At 40.3% G+C, this 20,649-nt stretch overlaps 1 protein-coding gene across 1 annotated transcript; it reads left to right on the forward strand.

Annotated features, from left to right (window-relative positions):
* Positions 1–957: 957 nt before the first annotated feature.
* Positions 958–18,795, forward strand: parp4 (poly (ADP-ribose) polymerase family, member 4). The gene is made up of 34 exons (XM_017357877.2): positions 958–1,080; positions 1,346–1,485; positions 1,672–1,867; positions 2,257–2,371; positions 2,486–2,564; positions 4,401–4,499; positions 4,610–4,768; positions 4,860–4,997; positions 5,081–5,239; positions 5,424–5,575; positions 5,676–5,807; positions 6,302–6,400; positions 6,570–6,753; positions 6,851–6,992; positions 9,966–10,108; positions 10,364–10,495; positions 10,581–10,667; positions 10,777–10,941; positions 11,015–11,052; positions 11,176–11,254; positions 12,594–12,731; positions 12,848–13,055; positions 13,202–13,272; positions 13,343–13,530; positions 13,620–13,719; positions 13,803–13,973; positions 14,520–14,600; positions 14,768–14,848; positions 14,954–15,049; positions 15,354–15,470; positions 15,574–16,857; positions 16,950–17,052; positions 17,344–17,476; positions 17,551–18,795. Exons 2-34 carry the CDS (start codon positions 1,360–1,362, stop codon positions 17,741–17,743), a joined length of 5,388 nt encoding a protein of 1,795 aa, XP_017213366.2. The 5' UTR covers positions 958–1,080; positions 1,346–1,359; the 3' UTR covers positions 17,744–18,795.
* The last annotated feature ends 1,854 nt before the right edge of the window (positions 18,796–20,649 follow it).

The following is a 20,649-nucleotide window of genomic DNA, read 5'->3' on the forward strand; positions in this document are numbered from 1 at the left end:
TTTCTATGTGATCAATGGGCCATTCAGTCTCTTGCACAAAACAAATCAATTTCAGTTTAATATGATATATGAGCCTGTTGTTTTGTTGCATTTTTTTACTCTCAAAGCTCCAGACCACGATTTGAGCTCAAATATTATTTAATGTTATAATAAGAAAATAAAAATGAGCCCCCTAAAAATACTATTAAAATGATTTAGGATGAACCATTGCTTTAAACAGAAGTAGGCTGAATCTGATCGCTGTTCAAGAAGTGGAAAATAAAATTGGGTTTCATTAAGTAATTTGGGTTATTTTTAAAACGATTACAATTGTTTAAATATTGAACGTGGTGTTGCCATTCAAATTTGCATAGGCGTCTCTTTATTGATGAAATCAGTTATTTAAATGTTTGCTATAGCAATCCAAAGACCTTTGATATACTTACTGGACTGTTATCAGCATGTTACAATGTAACCTACCATAAAGTCGTAAAATGTTTAACACTGACACGCAGACTGAGGTGAGGCAAAAAAAGGTGAAAAGATCAAATATCCTCAACTAACATTTGTGAAATTAAAGAATTTCATAATTCAGTTGAAATTCACTGCAAACTTTTCTTTTATCTCCCCAAAATTCTCTAAATTTGTACTGTTATTCATTCATTTTTCATCAGCTTAGTCCTTTATTTATCAGGGGTCGGCACAGCGGAATGAACCACCAACTTATCTACCATACTTTTTATACAGAGGATGCCCTTCCAGCTGCAACCCAGTACTGGAAAACATAGCACGATAGATGTATTGTTTGTTTCTAAAGATTTAAAAAAAGAACCAAAGCTTTAGAGAGAAAAAACTCAAACCTAATCTGATTTAAAGGATTTTTAAAAACAAGTTTCAAATTTAGCAAGGTCGGATTCTGCCGCTGGATGGAGCTCGTCATATGTTGTTATCTCAGGGGAATGTAGGCGTGTCTTTACTGTATTTCAGGAAGCATTTCTTTACTGAACTTCACACACCAAATCATTCGTGTCTGCTATCTGTACATATTGCTATATATTCCTAAAATCTTAACGTGTCACAGCTCGTCTAACTTCGTAGACAGTAAGTTGCTCTTTCGACTGCTAATGACATGACAACTATCAAGAGAGATAGATAGCAACAGCAGTTGGATCATTGACTAGGATTTGTGACATGTCTTTAAGTAAAAAGAAGGATAATTTAACGTATTTCATGCTAAATAAGTACTATTTTAAAGGTGTTTATTAATTAGGGTTAACAAGAAAATAGAAGAAATATAGTAATTTTAAAGAGCTCATGTGTGATTGATAAGGTTTCACTGCAGTCTTTCTTTTCTCTTCTTGTTCAGACACTGACAGCATCATGACAGTGTTTGAAAACTGTACTGTTGTGTTTGATGTGAAGAATGTGCCTTTTAAAGAGAAGCAGAAGCTGAAATCAGCTCTTCTGGAGAATGGAGGAAACATCTCCTACACCATCAACAAAGAGGTTCATTTTTTGATTTCTATTATTCGATTTATGCTTTGTTTAAAAGTTTTAAAACATTTTATACTTTGTTTTTAGTTAGCTGCAATAAGAACATAGGATTTGTATAGATAATGTTCATATTGATTTTCTAAATTGAGTCATCAAAGGGTTGATATGTGGCATGTGACCTCCTTATATCTTCTCCAGTGCTCTTTTGTGGTCACCAGCAGTGTGAATGACCTGAGCAGTAACAGGCAGCGCAGCATCCAGAAGCTCCAGATCCCGGTGGTTGGAACGCAGTATGTGTGGAGTTGTGTGGATGAAGGACATCTTCTGCCTTTGACGGAGCATAATTTAACCCCACAGCTGTCATATCCAACCAATGAATCCCTCCCTTCTCCAGGTACAGTAGGAGATTTAACTTCCTCATGTAGGAGTTCATGAACACTGATTGTTTCTGTGGTCATGTTAGCGTAATGTGAACATGAGGTGTGGCTTAGATTTTTATTCATAGCACTTCCTCAGACTGCAGTTGTGTTTAGAAGATTAATTATTAACTTACCAACCAAATACGTGTTGCATAGTTTTTTTGAACAGATGTTTGTTTGAAGCAAATTGTATCTATGGTAGCTAAGCTGTGTTTGCTGAAAGGGTGTGGTTCAGTATTTGTATACTGTATGTTTATGTTGCATTACATTTGGTTGAGAAATGTATTTGAGACTGCAGCTGTGATTAAAGCACATTTAAGTGAGATTAAACTATGTAACAATGTTGTTGTCTTTCTCTTTAAAGGGGTTATAGTGTCGACCAAGATACTAGAAAAAAATAAGTTCAAAGGTCAGCCTGATCTCCCAAACGCAGAGGTTGAGATTCTTGAGAAGGGTGGACCTCGTGCTAGCAAATTCAGGTGTGCTTTTGTTCTTTGTCACTGTCAGTAGCTGTTCAATAGTTCATTGTTTCTTTAACACTTCTCTTATTTGGATGTGCTTGTTTAACTGATCTTTTCCTTTACCTTTATCAGAGTATACAAAGGTGCTGACCATGACTTGCCTGAATTCCCTTCATTTTTTCAAGTGGCCAAGTACTCGGTTTTTGAAAAGGTGAGCAACTTAATGCATTATTTACATTATCAGAGTCAAGTCATGAAATATAATTTACATTAATATTTTAATAAAAAAGAGCCAATTGTTGTCACAGTACAAACATTATGACTTCAATCTCAATAACCTACACTCACCAGCCACTTTATTAGGTACACCTAACTAGTACTGGGTTGGACCCCCTTTTGCCTTCAGAACTGCCTTTATACTTTGTGGCATTGATTCAACAATGTACTGGAAATATTCCTCAGAGATGTTGGTCCATATTGACATAATAGCATCACGCAGTTGCTGCAGAATTGTCAGCTGCACATCCATTATGTGAATCTCCCATTCCACCATATCCCAAAGGTGCTCTATTGGATTGAGGTTTGGTGACTGTGGAGGCCACTTGAGTACAGTGAACTCATTGTCATGTTCAAGAAACCAGCCTGAGATGGTTTGCGCTTTATGGCATGGTGCGTTATCCTGCTGGAAGTAGCCATCATTAGATGGGTACACTGTAGTCATAAAGGGATGGACATGGTCAGCAACAATGGACAGGTAGGCTGTGGCGCTGACACGATGCTCAGTTGCTACTAATGGGCCCAAAGTGTGCCAAGAAAATTTCCCACACCATTAGACCACCACCAGCAGCCTGAACCATTGATAAAAGGCAGGATGGATCCATGCTTACATGTTGTTGATGCCAAATTCTGACCCCACCATCCGAATGTCACACCAGAAATTGAAATTCATCAGATGTCAATGTTTTTCCAATCTTCTATTGTTCAATTTTGGTGAGCCTGTGCATATAGTAGCCTCAGTTTGACAGGTGTGGCACCCGGTATAGTCTTCTGCTGCTGTAGCCCATCCTCCTCAAGGTTCGACATGTTGTACATTCAAAGATGCTCTTCTGCATACCTCAGTTGTAATGAGTGGTTATTTAAGTCACTGTTATCTTTCTATCAGCTCAAGCCAGTCTGGCCATTCTCTTCTGACCTCTGGCATCAACAAGGCATTTGTGCCCACTGAACTGCTACTCACTGGATATTTACTGTTTTTTGGACCAGTCTCAGTAAACCCTAGAGATGGTTGTGCGTGTAAATCCCAGCAGATAAGCAGTTTCTGAAATACTCAGAGCAGCCTGTCTGGCACGAACAAACATGCCACATTCAAAGTCCCTAATCCTCTTTCTTCCCCATTCTGATGCTCAGTTTGAACTGCAGCAGATTGTCTTGACCATGTCTACATGCCTAAATGCATTTAGTTGCTGCCATGTGATAGGCTGATCAGAAATTTGCGTAAACAAGCAGCTGAACAGGTGTACCTAATAAAGTGGCCGGTGAGTGTATATACCACTTGAACTGTTGGCCTCTGACCGGCCCTACAGATCACTGAGCACCAAACAGGCAGACATTAGAACAGCTTCTGCATGTTTCTTTATCAGTATACCGCTCTGTGGATAAATTTAAATGAAAAAAGTTTTTTAGTTTGTCTAGTGTTGCAAATTGAAGCAAATAGATCTGCTCCAGAAATACGACAATTATTAAAACTCCTTTCATTCAGTTCTAATAAACTGTATCAGTAAAGAATACTTATATAAGGAACGGTGGGTTTTTCAGCTGTACTTTAGCATTGCAATGCCTTTCTATTATATTTAGTCAGTACAATAATTCAATTCACTATAAATCATACTGTACGTATCAGAGCTCAAAAATAACAATTTATTGACACCAACCACATAAAATAATTCAGGGGAATACTTAAATTATTAAAAACGACCCCTTAAACACTTCTTTCTAAAAGTGATTATTGTAGCCATCACCAATTTAAAACTGTCTGATTATGTTGCAGGTAAAACCCAAGACTTTGTCTGTTTTGGAGCTGCAGAGTGTCAATGGACGAGCAGGCCAGCAGTATCGTGTGCTCTGTTCAGTGTTGCGTGAAGCTGAGGTTTGCTCTTGAAACTTGTTTATTATTGTAAATTGTTCTTATTTGAGTCTGATTGTACTGCAGGTACTGAATGTTGTGCTCTTGTGCTGATGGACTCTTTCTCACTATAGACCGCAGTGCTCCAGGACAAGCTTGTTTTCTGTGAGACGTCTGAAGATGCTGTGGAAGCTTATCTGATGCTGATGAAGGACATGGAGACTCAGGGATTCACAAAGACACACACACTTCCTGCTGAGGTTGAGCACTTGGCATCTTACAGCCTGCAGCAGGTAAACACAAACATCTATTTTTATGTGTGTGATTTATGTATAATTTGTGTCTAATGTGTGTGAAATGTGTGTGTGACTGATTGATTGGCAGCTTCTGCTGGAGGAGAGGCTGAACTGCAGCACATTATCAAAGGAAGTTGGTGTCTTCGTGGAGCTGATTTGGACTGAAGCTCTCGGTTCTCTTAATAACATCCTGACAGTCCCAGTGTCCAGAATCAGCCTCAATGATGTGAGCAGGAGCTTATTTAATCACACACAGTGAATATTCGGATTGTTTACTACAGTGTGTTTAAGGTCTCTGTGCTGTTGCAGGTGAGCAGGGTGGAAGGATTGTTACTGCAGGCACAAAAGACTCAGAATGAAGATGAAGCCAAAGCCCTGCTAGAGGAGGTTAACACACTCCTGCCCCTCAGAATAATCGACCCTCCGTCCAAACACAAGCTTGTGTCTCAGAAACTAGACCTTTGTCAGGTAATGTGTAAACCAACATAGTATTACATTTATTATACCACAATAGGACCATTAAGACTTTAGTATTACAATATACTGCTCATATGAGATATAAGACAATAAGATAATTTACTTGGGGGATTTCATCACGAGGCTGTTGTTGAACAGTAAAGACATGAACTTAACATTCTCCTGTGGTCTCCAGCTGATCAGAGATATTGTGAATGTGAGTGAAGCCACTCTGGGAAGCCCGTCCCCTTCGTCTCTGGGAAAGTATCGAGCTCTGAGGTGCAGCATTGACTTTGTTCCACCAGAAAACCCTGAGTTTCATGCAGTTTCTAAACTGCTTCAGGACAGGTAAACTGGACTGTGATGTTATGTGGTATTTTTTCAGGCATGGTTGAAATTTTCATGTATTTACATAACATAAATTGTGTTAAACTTATATCACCTACAGGCCTGTTCAGATTCAGCAGATTGTGCGCATCAGCAGAGGGGTGGAGCTTCAGATGTTTAGGGAGGAGTTAGGCAACATTAAGCCCCTCCTCCACTCCACTAGTCCTAGTAGTTTGGTTGGAATACTGTCACGGTAAGAGCAAATCCAACTTATTCTCAATGCGGAAGTGAACTATTTCCTTGGTATGTACATGACTGCGATTAAGCTTATAAGCTAATCAAAAGAAATAACTTGTCATGTACAAAAAAAATTGGCATGTACAATTAAATATGCATTATGAGTCAATATGATTCACATGATTTACCAGTTGTGGTAGTCAATTAACTGCTATATTAACTGACTATTGGTTAACAGCCAAAAGCCACTGAACTTGGTTATTACTGAAATGGGCAGCTTCATCTGTGTTTTTTAATTTGTGCAGTCAGTAAATCACTCAGAGAACTATCCACTCCTATCTCTGCTTTTGTAACATTGTGCTCTCACACAATTATGCAGTATTTAGTACACGTACCTCCAAAATCCTGCATGCATATCTGAAATTGTCTGATTAAATAATATATGTAATTAATTTGATTTATTAATAAGTCATTAAATTTATGTACATTTTGATTAAATATTGTGTGTAGAGGTCTGCTGCTGCCCAGGGTTGGAGTTGAACTGCATGGAATTGAGAGGACGGATATCGGGAATCTTGGAGGAGGAATCTACTTCAGTGACTCACTAAAGTCAGTAGCCTTGTGCATTAATAGCATGTACAGTTTTTCATATTTATAGGTTGTGTTATACCATCATGTCTTAGTATTGCATTAACACATATAAATAATATGATTTTACTTAGGGCACATCTATATTATAGCTTGTTACACAGTGATTCAATAACTTTACCTCTTAAAGGACCAGTGTGAAATACTCCAAGCCCAGTGTAACTGACGGCTCTCGGCTGCTGTTGGTGTGTGAAGTGGCGTTGGGTCGGTGCAAAGACCTGCTGAAGAAAGACACCAGTTTGACTTGTGCTCCTGACGGCTTCCACAGCGTTCATGGAGTCCGCCGCTCGCACAACAGACTTTCTGAATTTGAGGTGCTCTTCTTAGTCTTTTTCTGTGTACTTAACACTCTGCTTGTGTTTTGGGATCTAATGTGACCTTTGGGTTTGTGTTTTGCCTTATATTGGACAGGACGATGAGTTTGTGGTGTTTAACACAGAGCAGATCAGACTGAAGTATGTGGTGCAGTTCACTGTGGAGGGGGACGAGTTAAAAGACTTCCAGCCTCAAATCAGTACCTTACTGGAGCTCACAGACACACCGACTGACGTCTGTAAGTTTTAAGCAACATCCAGTGAACGGCACATACCATTACCATTACCAGGTATTAAATGTGGGGGAATGGGTTTCAACTAGAGCTGTCAGTTAAATTTGTTTATACAATTATTTCATGATGTTTTAGCCCATTTGGATGTCAAGTCTCAGTTTTACCTCAAATCCTCCTCTAAGCCTATTCCCCTGCTTAGATACCTTCACCTTAAGTCATTTAGTAGATATTATTATCCAAAGCAACTTACAATCAGGAAGGGATCAATCCATTTATCCCATACTCGCATCAAGTGATAATAATACAAAGCTTGCAAGCTTCAACTTGTAGCCAGTGCAGGGAAATAAAAAGATGTTTGACATGGGCTCTGTAGGGGCTGTTGAAATTTAGCTGATCTGGATCATTTTGCAGGAACTAGAGTGGTTTTACAAGAGATGATGGGAGTCCAGCTAGGAGAGCATTACGGTACTCTAGTCTAGAAATTGCCTAGCACTTGGATAAGAATCTGTGCTGAGTGCTCAGTGAGGATGGGTCAGATTTTTCTGATGCTGTATTGTGCAAACCTCAATGTGCTCTTTGAAGGATAACTCGTCATCGAAGGTCATTCGAAGATTCCTGACTGAATTGGGAGGGATATTTGTAGCTGACTTCAGATTGATTTATGAATATTGTTGCAGGGAAAACAAGAAGTTTTGTTTTAGTCAGATTGAGCTGCAGGTGATGGTCTTTTATCCATGTCGAGATGAGGACCCAAGGTATTGCTTTCGGTTGTGGTGAGGAATGTGGACACACAAAGGATCAGAAGCTCCATGCCTGCAATTACTGTATCCATCTGTCCAATTGAAACAAATTCTGCAGGACCTGTATGTGCGCCTCTCAGCACTTTTTTCTGTTTAGAGCTTATGCCTGCACAGGCCCAAATCCTCACAATCAAATTTGAATAAAACATCTATTCTGAACTTTTAAGTATCAATCCAGTATCTTAAGAGAAATAATTGCGATGCATTGATGCATTGAATTATGCTTTAAAAGTGGGGTGATGGATCACAGACTAAATTCTGGATCTTGATCTGTGAAGTCCTCTTCAATGGGGTCAGTGGTGAAATTGGTTCCATTGTTCACCAGCACCCACTCTACGAACACAGTAACGCATCCTTGAGGACTTTCCAAAGGCAGCTTTGCTTGGGTAGTGTTGTTCAGTTCTATAGACTTATCACTTGTGTGTTCCGTGATCTCAAACAAGAGTGATGAGAGTAAGCTCTTTAATAATACAATAAAGGGCTAACATGCACAATATGGACGAGACCTGACACTGACATGGACGACATACACTGGGTAAAGATTAACAAAATAAAAACCTGTGAGCAGATAATTGCATCAGGAAAACAGAACAAAGAAACAGAGGACCAGGCAAACATGTGACAGGTGCCATATGAGAAATGAGAGATACTTGTATTGTAATTAAAAATAGGATACCATGTAAATATAAATACTACTAATAATACAATTATTATTGTCATTCTTATCATAGTGGTTATAATTATTATTACATTTATTTGTGGTTTAGAATAATTATATAATCTTCAATCTGTAGTTTCTAATATGTATAAAAAATGTTGACATGGTGGAAAGAAATCATTTCTTGGGATGATTTGATGCTCTGTACATATTAGATTAGATTAGATTAGATTCAACTTTATTGTCATAAGTACAATGTAACAAAATGCAGTTCAGGTCTAACCAGCAGTGCACTAGCAGCAAGTGCAGGATACAATTATAAGTTATAAAGTGCAGTTATAAAAAAATAGCGATATTTACAGATGGATTTACTATGAACATTGTATACAGGTTGTTTTAGCTATGAACAGAGATTTACAATAAATGAATATATGTATAGGTTGCTATTAATAATCAGAAGTGTGCAGATAGATAAACATGATTACAAATGTCCATGTGCTGTGGGTATGTAGAGTTCAAATAATTGAATCTGTGCAATGTAGTGCAATGAATATGTGCAAATTTTAAATGTGCAAATGTTAAACAGTGCAGTGATTGTGAGGAGTATAAGTTAGTGGAGAGTGGGGGATGTATTGGGGGTAAAAAGAGTCAGTGGGGTGCAGAGTTCAGCTCTGGGGAAAAAAGCTGTTCCTCAGTCTGGTGGTTTTTGTCTGGGGGAGCCTGAAGCGCCTGCCGGAAGGCAGGAGTGAAAACAGTCTGTGTGCAGGGTGAGAGTTGTCCTTAAGAATACTGCGTGCTCAGCGCAGACAGTGTTTCTTCTAGATATTCTCTATGGCTGGCAATGTGGTCCCTGTGATGCGTTGGACAGTTTGTTGGTGTTAAGGAGCAGATTATTGTCAGTGCACCAAGTATCTCCTCCTTGTAGGCAGTGTCATCATTGTTGCTGATTAGACCAATCACTGTGGTGTCATCTGCAAATTTGAAAATGTTGAATCAGTTCACAGGCCTACAGTCAATGGTAAAAAGGGAGTAGAGGAAGGGGCTCAGCACACAGCCCTGTGGTACACCAGTGTTGATTGTGATGGTGGTGGAGCAGATGTGGCCTGATCTAACATTCTGAGGTCTGTTTGTCAGAAAGTCCATAATCCAGTTGCAGAGAGACATGTCGATATCCAGGTCTCTAAGTTTGATAATTAACTTAGAGGGTATGACAGTGTTGAATGCTGAGCTGAAGTCAATAAACAGCATTTGTGCAGTGCTATGGAGACTGCATCCTCTGTGCTCCTTTTGCCACGGTAGGCAAACTGGTGTGGGTCCAGTGTGGATGGCAGAGAGTCTTTCAGATGTGCCAACCGCTGGAAGTACTTTATGATGATGGGTGTGAGTGCTACAGGGCAGTAGTCATTCAGGCATGTTGGGCTGGAGTGTTTCAGCACTGGCACAATAGAGGTAACACAATACTAATGTAATGTAATTTGTGCTGTTAATCTTTTTTTGTTCTCTCTTATTTCTTATTACTAGTGTCCAGTGATGACAGTGAGGGTTTGGAGTCTACTAAGAATCCTCTGGAGGAGATGAATGCAGGTTTGCTGGACAGCAGTGGTCAGAAACTTCCTCTACAGGCTGTCAATGTGAAGTGCAAACTGATGGACCTGATGGGTGAGGTGTGTTCTTTCTCACAGAGGCAAAAGGATTCCTTTCACACAAGGCAAAATCAGAAAATAGATCTAAAACAACCCCTAATGGGCACATTTAAAGCCATGAGAACAAAAACATTAAAAACTCAAGAGCTTAAATCAAACCCTTTACCAAACCAAAATACCTAAAATATTGTAACTATAAACTATAACTGAATGTTTGTGGGGGGTGGGGGGGGGGTTCGTAAGCTGACTGTAAATTTTTCTCTGCTCTGTCACTAGGTCATCATTTTTCAGACCTACACAAATCAGAGTGCTGTTCCCATTGAAGCAAAGTTTGTCTTTCCACTGGAGGAGACGGCAGCAGTGTGTGGATTTGAAGCCTTTATCAATGGAAAGCATGTCATTGGAAAGGTGCAAATCATTTACAGCTTGTCACGTTCAGCTGATATTTAAAGCTATTTTCTGTTCATTTTACAAGTGTTTCTTTGTGCTGTAGGTAAAGGAAAAAGAGCAGGCTCGTAAGGAGTACAAGCAGGCTATAGAGAAAGGTCATGGAGCCTACCTGATGGACCAGGATGCACCTGTGAGCTCCTGAACATCATTTCCTACAGATGAGCTAGTCATAATAATAACTGCTGTGTGGCTGATATGAACAGGAATGTTTGTCTAAGGTCATGTGTTTATGTGATCAGGATGTGTTTACTATCAGCGTGGGGAATCTTCCTCCTGGAGCCTCAGTTTTGATCAAGGTGACGTTCATCACTGAGCTGGTGGTGAGATCGGGCTCTATAGTCTTCTCACTGTCTGGCAGCGTGGCACCATGGCAAGAGAGCGCCGCCCTTAACCAGACAACTCAGGTTGGTCCTTCACTGCTGTCATTTGCCCGCTGTTCATTTCAGTGTTTTGACTGAGAGTTGTGTTGTATTTCAGACAACTGTTGAAAAGATTGGCCTGTCCGAGTCAAAGGGGTGAGAGTCTCAATTGCTGGAAGTTCACTGAAGATTAAACTGCTGTGGAGAAACAATAGAAAAGCTCATTATTTAATGTCACAAACCACATGTTGTTTCTTTAATGTTTTGTTTATTCTTCAGGGAGTTTTCTCTGTCAATGTCCATTGAAATGCCTTATGAGATCATCAACTTAAACTGTTCACACCGAATCAAAACCAAGGTTATTAATTTACTTTTTGTACATTTCCTTACAGAAATACTCTCAACGAAAATATAAATGCAACAGTTTTGTTTTTGCTCCCATTTTTTGTGAGCAAAGATCATTTCTATTGTTCACACATTTGCCTAAATCTTTGTTATTAAGGGGGGTGGGGGGATCAGAAAACTAGTCAGCATCTGGTGTGATCATTTCGGTCATACAGAGTTGACCAGGTTGTAGATTGTGAGCTGTGTAATGTTGGTTCACTCCTCTACAATGGCTGTGTGATGTTGCTGGATATTGGCAGGAACTGGAGCACACTGTTTTATAGTACAATCCAGAGCATCGCAAACATGTTCAATAGGTGAATGTCCTTCGAGTATGCTGGCCATGCAAGAACTTGGATGTATTCTGCTTCCAGGAATTGTGTGCAGATTGTGTGCAACATGAGGCGATATTAGTGGATCCAAGGCACAACAATGGGCCTCAGGATCTCATTGTGGTATCTCTATGCATTCAAAATTCCATCAATTGCATGCCGCTGTGTTTGTTCTTTAACCCACGTCTGCTCATACCATAACTGCCACCATGGGCCACTGGATTCAAATAGTTGACATCAGTAAACTGCTCCCCCACATTATGTCATACATGGTTTTTGCCATCTGCCCTGTACAGTGAACACCAGGATTTCTTTGTGAAGAGAACACTTCTTAAAAGTGCCTTCAGATGTGAGCGTTTGCCCACTCAGGTCAGTTATGATAACAATCAGATTGAGATCCCAAGGAGGACAACAAGCATGCTTGAGAGGTTTCCTGACAAAATTTTTGACAGTTTGTGCAGAGATTCTTTGGATATTCAAACCGATTGTTACAGAAGCTGTCCAGGTGGCTGGTCTCAGACTAGGCTTTACATGTGGTCTGCGATAGTGAGGCTAGTTGATGTACTGCCAAATTCTCTGAAACATCTTTCAAGATGGCTTATAGTAATTAAGTGCACATTCAGTTCATGGACAACTGCTCTAGTGGACATTCAGAATGCCAATTACACACTCTCTCAAAACTTGTATTGTGGCCAGCCTAAGGCACACCTGTGCAATAATCATGCTGTCTAATCAGCATCTTGATATGCCACACCTGTGAGGTGGTAGGAATATCTCAGCAAAGGAGAAGTGTTCACTAAAACAGAGATAGACAGATGTGTGAACAATATTTGTCAGAAGTAGACTTTTTATGTACACAGAAATGTTTTAGATGTAAAATGTGAGCAAAAATGAATTTAATTTTTGATGAGTGTACTTTAACGTAAAGTAGCAGATTCAGGTATGAACAGTATGAACAGTACTAATGTCTTTCCTCTTCAGATGACCGACTGTAAGGCAGTGATCAGCACGGTACCAGGACAGACTCTGGGACCTGATGGGTTACAGGTGTCCTTTAGTCTTTCTAATATTCACATGCCCAGGATGTGGGTTGAGAACCATCCAGAAAAAGACAGTCAGGTAAAGAAATTATTAGACACATCTGTCATGGTTGTCTGTATTTCGCCCAATCTTGCTGAACATCATGAAGTAATCTAATCAAACTAAGCATGAATGCATCCATCTGATCCCTGCAGGCCTGCATGCTGGTGTTTTATCCAGACTTCAAGTCAAGCGGTTTGTCTCTTTCTGGAGGATCGTCCAGTGTGAGCGATGTGGTCATTCTGCTGGACTCCTCCAGGTCTATGCAGGGAGAAGCGATGCTGAACGCCCGCAGGATTGCCCTTCAAGTGCTCAAATCTCTGGCCCGCTCACTGAAGATCAACATCATCTCTTTCAGCACTGGTTAGTGTTTACTGAAAGCATCTGATATTCTCTCACTGATCATCATGTCAACATTTTCAGTTCATCATTAATCTGTGATTTGTCTGAGAGATCATGTGTGCATGGCAGTATATACTAGTTCTCAATTCTAATGTGTGTTTAAACAGATTACAAGGAAGCTTTTCCTGCACCGGTGCCCTTAAATGAGGCGTCTGAAGCAGCCAGGAAGTTTATTATGGTGAGTAAAGTTTAATGAGAGTCAGAGTTGACTGTGATTGTGTGTATCAGTGTATTTGTCCTGTCTTCAGTCGTGTAGCGGCGCTGGTGGCAGCACTGATCTGTGGCGTCCTCTCCGGAGTCTTAGCTTGCTGCCCCCCTGCCAGGGCATGAGGAACGTCCTGCTGCTGTCTGATGGACATGTTCAGAACCAGCCTGTGACTCTACAGCTGGTCAGAGAAAACTCCTGCCACACGCGTCTCTTCACCTGCGGACTCAGGTCTGCCTTTAAACAAGTCTCTTTGTGTTTCTCTTCCTCTGACAGTGAGTTTCTGAAGCTAGAGTTTGCTTGTGTTTGTCTTTGTCTAGCTTGACCGCTAATCGTCATATGCTCAGAGCTTTGGCTCAGGCAGGTGGAGGAACATATGAGTTTTTTGACACAAAGATGAAACACACTTGGGCAGAAAAGGTGATTTATGCTGTTGTTTTTGTTAACTTTATCTCTTCATTGTTTCTGAGGCTGGAGCTGAACAGATTTGCTGGTGGTTTCAGGTGCGCGCTCAGGTTCAGCGTATGGAGTCTCCAGGCTGCAGATCAGTGGCGGTGAAGTGGCAGCAGTTTAATCCCAGAGCGCCTCCTCCTGTTCAAGCTCCCTCACAGCTTCATTCCCTCTTCAGTGACTGGCACACTCTCGTATACGGCTTTGTGCCGCACTGCACTCAGGTGGACATACTTTACTGATGCTGATGTTCTGTAAATACTAATGAATAATGACACGATATCTGCTGAGATTTGTCGATCACTGCAACATTTTAGTCAATATTTTAATATTTGTTCAGTATTGCAGCTTGAGTTGGTGAGTTTAATTTAAAATGGTCAATGAACTGGTTCAAAACTCTGAATCAACAGTTTACAAAATCCCTGAATGTTATTCGTGAGGACTGGACATCTATTACTGTAAATGTACTAATATAGTATCTAATACAGTGTCATGAGTGAAAATAATGAAATATCCTGCATATAATTGTTCATTTACAGGAAATGTGGAAAATTTCCTGTATAAAAAAGACAATTTTTATTAAATTTGGTTATTGAAAACCTTGTGAAGCAATTAATATTGGTAACATGAATAAGAAGGTTGTAAAAGAAATTTGGATGAAAAAAATCGAAATTGAATGTGAAAATAATAATACAGTAATCAATATGCAGCTGATTTCATAACTGTTTGCCTGTTTATAGTTTATAATTGTGTAATAATTATTCTTTAAGGCCACATTGTTTGGTGATTTGAGTGGGCAGGAGATCAAAACAATGGTTTCCACCACAGAACTACAGAAGACGAAGGGAACTGTGAGTGAACGTCTGAAATACTTTGTGTAATCTGAAACGACATAGAGTGTTTGAGGATTATGTGCATATGTGTGTGTATGTGTGTGTGTGTGTGTGTGTGCGTGTGTGTGCGTGTGTGTGTGTGCGTGTGCATGTGTGTGTGTGTGTGTGCGTGTGTGTGTATATAGTTCCTTCACAAGTTAACAGCAAGAGCGATCATCAGAAACTATGAAGATGGCATTCTAGGCAACAGTGAGGCAGAACATGAGGTACAATATTTAACTGCATGTTCCTGTTTTAATATAACCAGCATTGTAACCTAAATGATGTGATGTGCTTTCTTTTCTTTCTTGATTTGCTGTTTTCCCTATCAGGAGAAGAAAGCAGAGCTGAAGTCCTTCATCATTGAGCTCAGTAAAGAGTTCTCCATCTTGTCTCAGTTCACAAGCTTTGTCGCCATCGAAGAGCGGGTACAGTATGATTACTGTTAACTAACAGTGTTTAGGTCACACACACGCATATACACTTGGATATGGCCAGAACATTTACTCTAATACTGACACTGATTTGTTGTAGGTAGGTTGTTATTCAAATATACCAGTTTACACATAAATAATATATTAATAATAAAGAAGAAGTAACCATCTGGGCAGACAGGTCGTCACATGCTCTTACAAAACGTCTGAATTTTTCTAATAAAATGTTGTGAATTAATGAAGAATCAAACTGAACACTTAAAAATGGAAAATGAATGTCCTCATTTGCTCTTTGCAGGAGGCGAATGAGTTTGACACTGGATTCACAGATATTCCTAAACTCATATCAGAGGAGGATGTGGACATTCTGCCATATATGGGGTGGACTGAAGCTGCTGCTGAAGATGATGAATTGGTAACAACATAAAGAGTCGTGTGGTTTAACAATCACAGTTGGTTTCATTATTTTTTAGCTCTTCAGTGTCCACAGCAATAATTTGAATGCATTTGTTTTTCAGATGGAATTAGTGGAAGCAAGTGATTATCTTTGTGCGAAATACAGTTTAGAGGACTCACACTTCTTCTCAACTTCTTCTGATGTTGGTTTTGCTCTTCAAGAAGCCACTCCTGATTATTTATGCTATAATTCGGAGGAGGAAAGTTTTGATGATCTTGTTGTACCCCCTTCTCCTTCGGTGCCCGTTCGTGATTTACGTTTAAGAGCATTTCCTCGGTACGCTGGCTCAGCAGGATTTCTCGGCCGTTCTCTTAGCAATGTTTGCAGTATAACAAGTGGTCCCCCCCCTCCCTCTCACCCTCCTCCTTCTTGTCCCCGCTTGTGTGACGTCTTAATAGAGGGTTCCAATCTTCAAGCCTCTGAAATATGGGAAAAGTCACTGGATTCTTTCTCCATGACTAACAGGCCTCCTCCTCCTGCTCCTCCTCCTGCTGGTGCTCCAGGAGCTGCTCCTCGTATTCAATCCATGCGTCAACATGCAATGCCCAGGTTAGAGCAATTTCTCTCAATGACTCCTTCACGTCCTCTTCCTCCTCCTCCTCCTCTTTTTCAGGCTGTCAAAATGTCTGGAGGAGATTTCATGAGAGACAGTTGTCCTCCTCCTCCTGCCAACCAGATTGCGGCTGCAGGTCACAGTCCTCCTTTTGCAAATAGTATGCCAGTAATGTACACCTCGAGTGAAAGTGCTATCTCTTTTTCTGCTGATGCGATTACCAGTGGGCATCGTGCTCGTCCTCTCAGTGAAGATTATTTCCTCCCTTCTCCTCTTACATTTGCACAATGCATGTCGGTGACTCCTGATATTGCTCCTCCTCCTCCTCCTCCTCCTCCTGTTTTTACTCCTCCTACAAGCAGTGAACATGGATATTTTAGCAGGAGTGAATGTTCTACATTTGCTTTTGGTCAAACCGCAGAGTCTATACCTCAAGGCTCTGTATTTGGAGGCTTTGGTGGTTCCCTCCAAAGTGCACAATCTGGTTCCTCAACCTCTGGACTCTTTGGATCATCCCTACTTAGGCAACAAGACCAGGCAATACAAAATCTCCAACTACTCCAGCAAACTGACACTTTGACTCCTGCACAACCTGAGTTGACTCACACTTTAGAAGATTCACCTGTGGTTAAACTTTCGATGATAAAAATGAAAAAAAAATCTAAAGGATTTCACCCATGGGAACAGATGAAAACACGTAAGATGATCTTGGATCAGCCAGTCATGACAGAAGAATTAAGCAGACCTGACACTGCAGTGCCTTGGAATGAGCTGTTTGAGCTTCAGCACGAGGTGTTTACACATCATTTAATGCACTCGACTATATATAAAATGAAAATGTGTAATCAAGAGAATGTGACTCTATTGCTTGTGTCTGGATAAAGGATGGATACTGGGAGTGCACTGGCAGGATGAGCAGATTTTTCAACCTGGACGTCGACTTTTTTGCCAACATTTTCCTTAAGGAGAAAGGCATCCAATCTTTAGGTAACATATCTTTTACTGCCTGTTGCTGCTTTGTTTTTGACTGTCTACTAAAATCTTAAGAGATCAGTTACCATTCATGTGTGCCATTTAGGGGCATTATCAGCCTTATGAAACTGAGGAACACAGAAAAACACACGTGTGCCCTTACTTTATGATATTATAGAGTGTACTAGATTGAGAAAGTGCTTTTGAATATAAAGCTCAACATATTTTAAACTTTAGTGTGCTTGTTATATACAGACAGGTCTATGTGTGTTTAACCCTTGAGTCAGTCAGATGTTTGTGTGTCAGGTGTGAAAGCTCATGCTGATATTCTGAGGCTGCTGGCGACTCTGCTGGTGCTGCAGCTGATCCGGGTGAAGAAGCTGGAGGTGGGACGGCTGCTCGAGTCTCTCCTCCGACTCAAAGAGTCCCAGGAGCCCAGGTACCAGCACGCGTCCTCATAGTGAGTCACTCCAGTATCTGTGCATCCATGACTTTCTGCTCTTCTCCATTCAGACTGATGTACTGGGAGGCGGTGAAGAGGGCCGTGGACTGGGCCTGTCAGACAGACAGACAGTATCCGTGTGTGTGCAGCAGGCTGGAGATCGGCAGGGATTGGGAATCGTCTACACGTCAGCTACTGGGCTGTGATTCTCCACACCCGTATTCTCCTCTCAAACCTGTTCTGGAGAGACGGATGGATGTTTAAGTCATGTGGAAACTGGACACACACTTCAGTCAAAATTTACTCTCTGCTTACTTCAAAGTGTTTGTAACATTATACTGGTTATAACACTGGCCCTAAAGTATATTTGGATGCCTTTGGGCTTTATAAAGTCTCAATTTCATTGCCTTAGAATTATCTACCCAAGTGCTTTTTTCTGCATGTTTTAAGTTTTAATCTTGGGATTCAGTGATATTTTTAGAAGATGTGGTTCATGTTATTTCCTTAAAGCATTAGTTGTGCCAAACATGAAAATTGTAGCTTTAGCGCTAGTCCTACCAGGAAGACCTAATGTCACGTCACTCATCACAATAAGTTCTAACCAGTAGCCAAGAGACACAAGCAATATATAAGCTGTCCATTCATTTCATTCATTTGGTTGCAGAGACTGATGCAGACATTCACTCACCATCCTCCGCACCCTCACCAGGTCGGCCCTGTCCAGGGAGGTAGGCTCCACCCCTGCCTTAGTCCTTGGCAGTCACAGCAGGATCTAAAAACTTCTGATTTAAGCTACAAATGTTGCCTCCGCCAAAGAAATCCTATGTTCTGCTGAATGATACTTTTGTCAAAAAATACTCATCAAATAAATGTAATTAATATCATATTTATCTCCCTGGTCTGTGTGGTAGAACACAGGTTAAGATATTTGAGATGAAATCTGAGAGTGCTCATTCAACATTGTTAGTGTAACAGCTTTTAAAAATGCCTCCACTTGCTTTTCTTTTATGTTCATAGCCCTTAAGTTCTAAATGACCCCCTCTCTGTTCATTGGCTAGTGGCATTATAAACTAGTTTCTTACTGGTCATTATTATTCTCGCAGCCAAAAGAGTGATGAGTGAGTGCTCTTGCAAAATATATGTTTTTGTTGATGTTTTTTATTATTTTCATTATTATTCACAATGTATCTTTTTCTTTTTGACTACTTTATAATGGATAACATGCACTCATCATTGCAGGACGCCATGTTAGACTGCTGGAACTGATCACTGTGTTTGTAATCTGTTTACCAGAATAAAACGATCCGTCCAAGGTGTGATTTGGTGTCAGATCTGATCATTACTTTACACAGCACAAAGAAAACCGAGTACTAATCGTCTACAATGGTGCCTTGACCCGGATGGGAGTGAGGTTTACAGGGATGAGCGTAGCGAAGGCCAGCTAGTGAAACGCTTTGCAGGTAAACCTCACTCCTCTGACCTCTAAAGTTGATCTAGCGACAGACGCCATAGCCTCTTGTTGTTAAAGCAACCGACTCCCATGTGGAAAGTCACTGGTTTGATCCCGGCTTGGAGCAGGTTGGGTGGTGTAGGACCGTTGGAGTTACAATGGTGCCATGACCAGGATGGAAGTGAGGTTTAGGGGGGTGAGTGTAGAGAAGGCCAGCTAGTGAAGAGCTGTGCAGGTAAACCTTAAGACGCTAGAGGTCATGGTCTTTAGCCTCCTTGTTAGAGCAACCGACTCCCATGCGGAAGATCGCCAGCTCAGAGTGAGTTGGGTGGTGTAGAACTGATGGGGGTTACATTAACAACAGTCCAGAGACATTCAGAAGTCTAGAAATATTTTGTGTTTCAAAAAATGATGCTCACCTTGCTCACCTATGTCTTTAGGGTCCACATTTACCGTGAGCTATACAACATACTATAGTAAACACTCACACTGATGTGAGAGAGAAGATTTTTAATTTATTATTTGCACACAAAGTGTTTTTGGACTGAGACCAGAGCTGTGAGTAGGAACGACAGTTTATTGTAAGATGCGAACAAGTAATATGGCAAACAGGTAAAGTCTTTCTTTTGTAGTAGGAGTGATGGTGGAGTTGGACATGGAGAAGATCGGGAAACACACAACCAGGAGGGAACCACACGAGGAGGGAAAGACACAGACGGTGGAGATAAACAGGATCTGAACAGGTATACCTGATAGCTAATGGAGAGAGAAGAACCCCATAATTTCTTTGTGCCAGTTATATTGTTTTACATGCACATGCATTTAAAGAACATTTTATATTAGTTTTGATAAAAACATGCACTCACTTTCCATATTAACTGAAATATGCGTTGACAGCTCATACAAGGACCAATGTTTCCTTTACAAATATTACTGAGAACATTCTTTTCGAAAACCTAAAATCACTTACAAAAGCTAACACGTATCCTAATCTCATATATAAATCATTTAAATAAATAATTAATGAGGCTATTTATTAAGAAATGAAATTTAATATTTATTAGGAAATGAAAAAAATCATACTTTATTAATCATATTAGATTATGACGATTATTATTATTATTCATTTAGTCATTCATTTTCATAACTAATCTGGGGTCACCACAGCGGAATGAACCACCAACTTATCCAGCATATGTTTTTTTAGGCATCAGATTCCCTTCCTGCTGCAACCCATCACTGGGAAACACTCAAACACTTATTCACATACATACACTACAGACAATTTTAGCCTACTCAATTCACCTGTACCGCATGTCTTTGGACTTGTGGGGGAAACCAGAGCACCCAGAGGAAACCCAGTCGAACGCAGGGAGAACATGCAAACTCCACACAGAAACGCCAACTGACCCAGCTAAGGCTCGAACCAGCGACCTTCTTGCTGTGAGGCGACAGCACTATCTAAAGCTCCACCGCATCGCTCCTATTATTATTATTAAGTAGGATATAAAGTCTATACTTTTACAATTTGACACATGTAAACCACTGCAGAAATGTTCTAACCAACAGTCCCATGTCATATACAGATACTTAATAAATAATCTACTATAAACTAAAATCATTAACATATGCTATGTTTTTTGTTTTCACAAGCTTTGGAGACATAATATAAATTATGTAATATTCCGCTTTTAAATAATAGGTCACCTATAGCTTTCGC

The sequence above is a fragment of the Danio rerio genome, chromosome 9, assembly GCF_049306965.1.
Source record: "Danio rerio strain Tuebingen ecotype United States chromosome 9, GRCz12tu, whole genome shotgun sequence".
Lineage (NCBI taxonomy): Eukaryota > Metazoa > Chordata > Actinopteri > Cypriniformes > Danionidae > Danio > Danio rerio.

Coding starts and splice junctions, on each gene's coding strand:
- parp4 (XM_017357877.2), top strand. CDS start 1,360: ATGACAGTGTTTGAAAACTGTACTGTTGTGTTTGATGTGAAGAATGTG. Junction 13,531..13,619: donor CTCTTCACCTGCGGACTCAG/GTCTGCCTTTAA, acceptor GTCTTTGTCTAG/CTTGACCGCTAATCGTCATA. Junction 13,974..14,519: donor TTGTGCCGCACTGCACTCAG/GTGGACATACTT, acceptor TTATTCTTTAAG/GCCACATTGTTTGGTGATTT.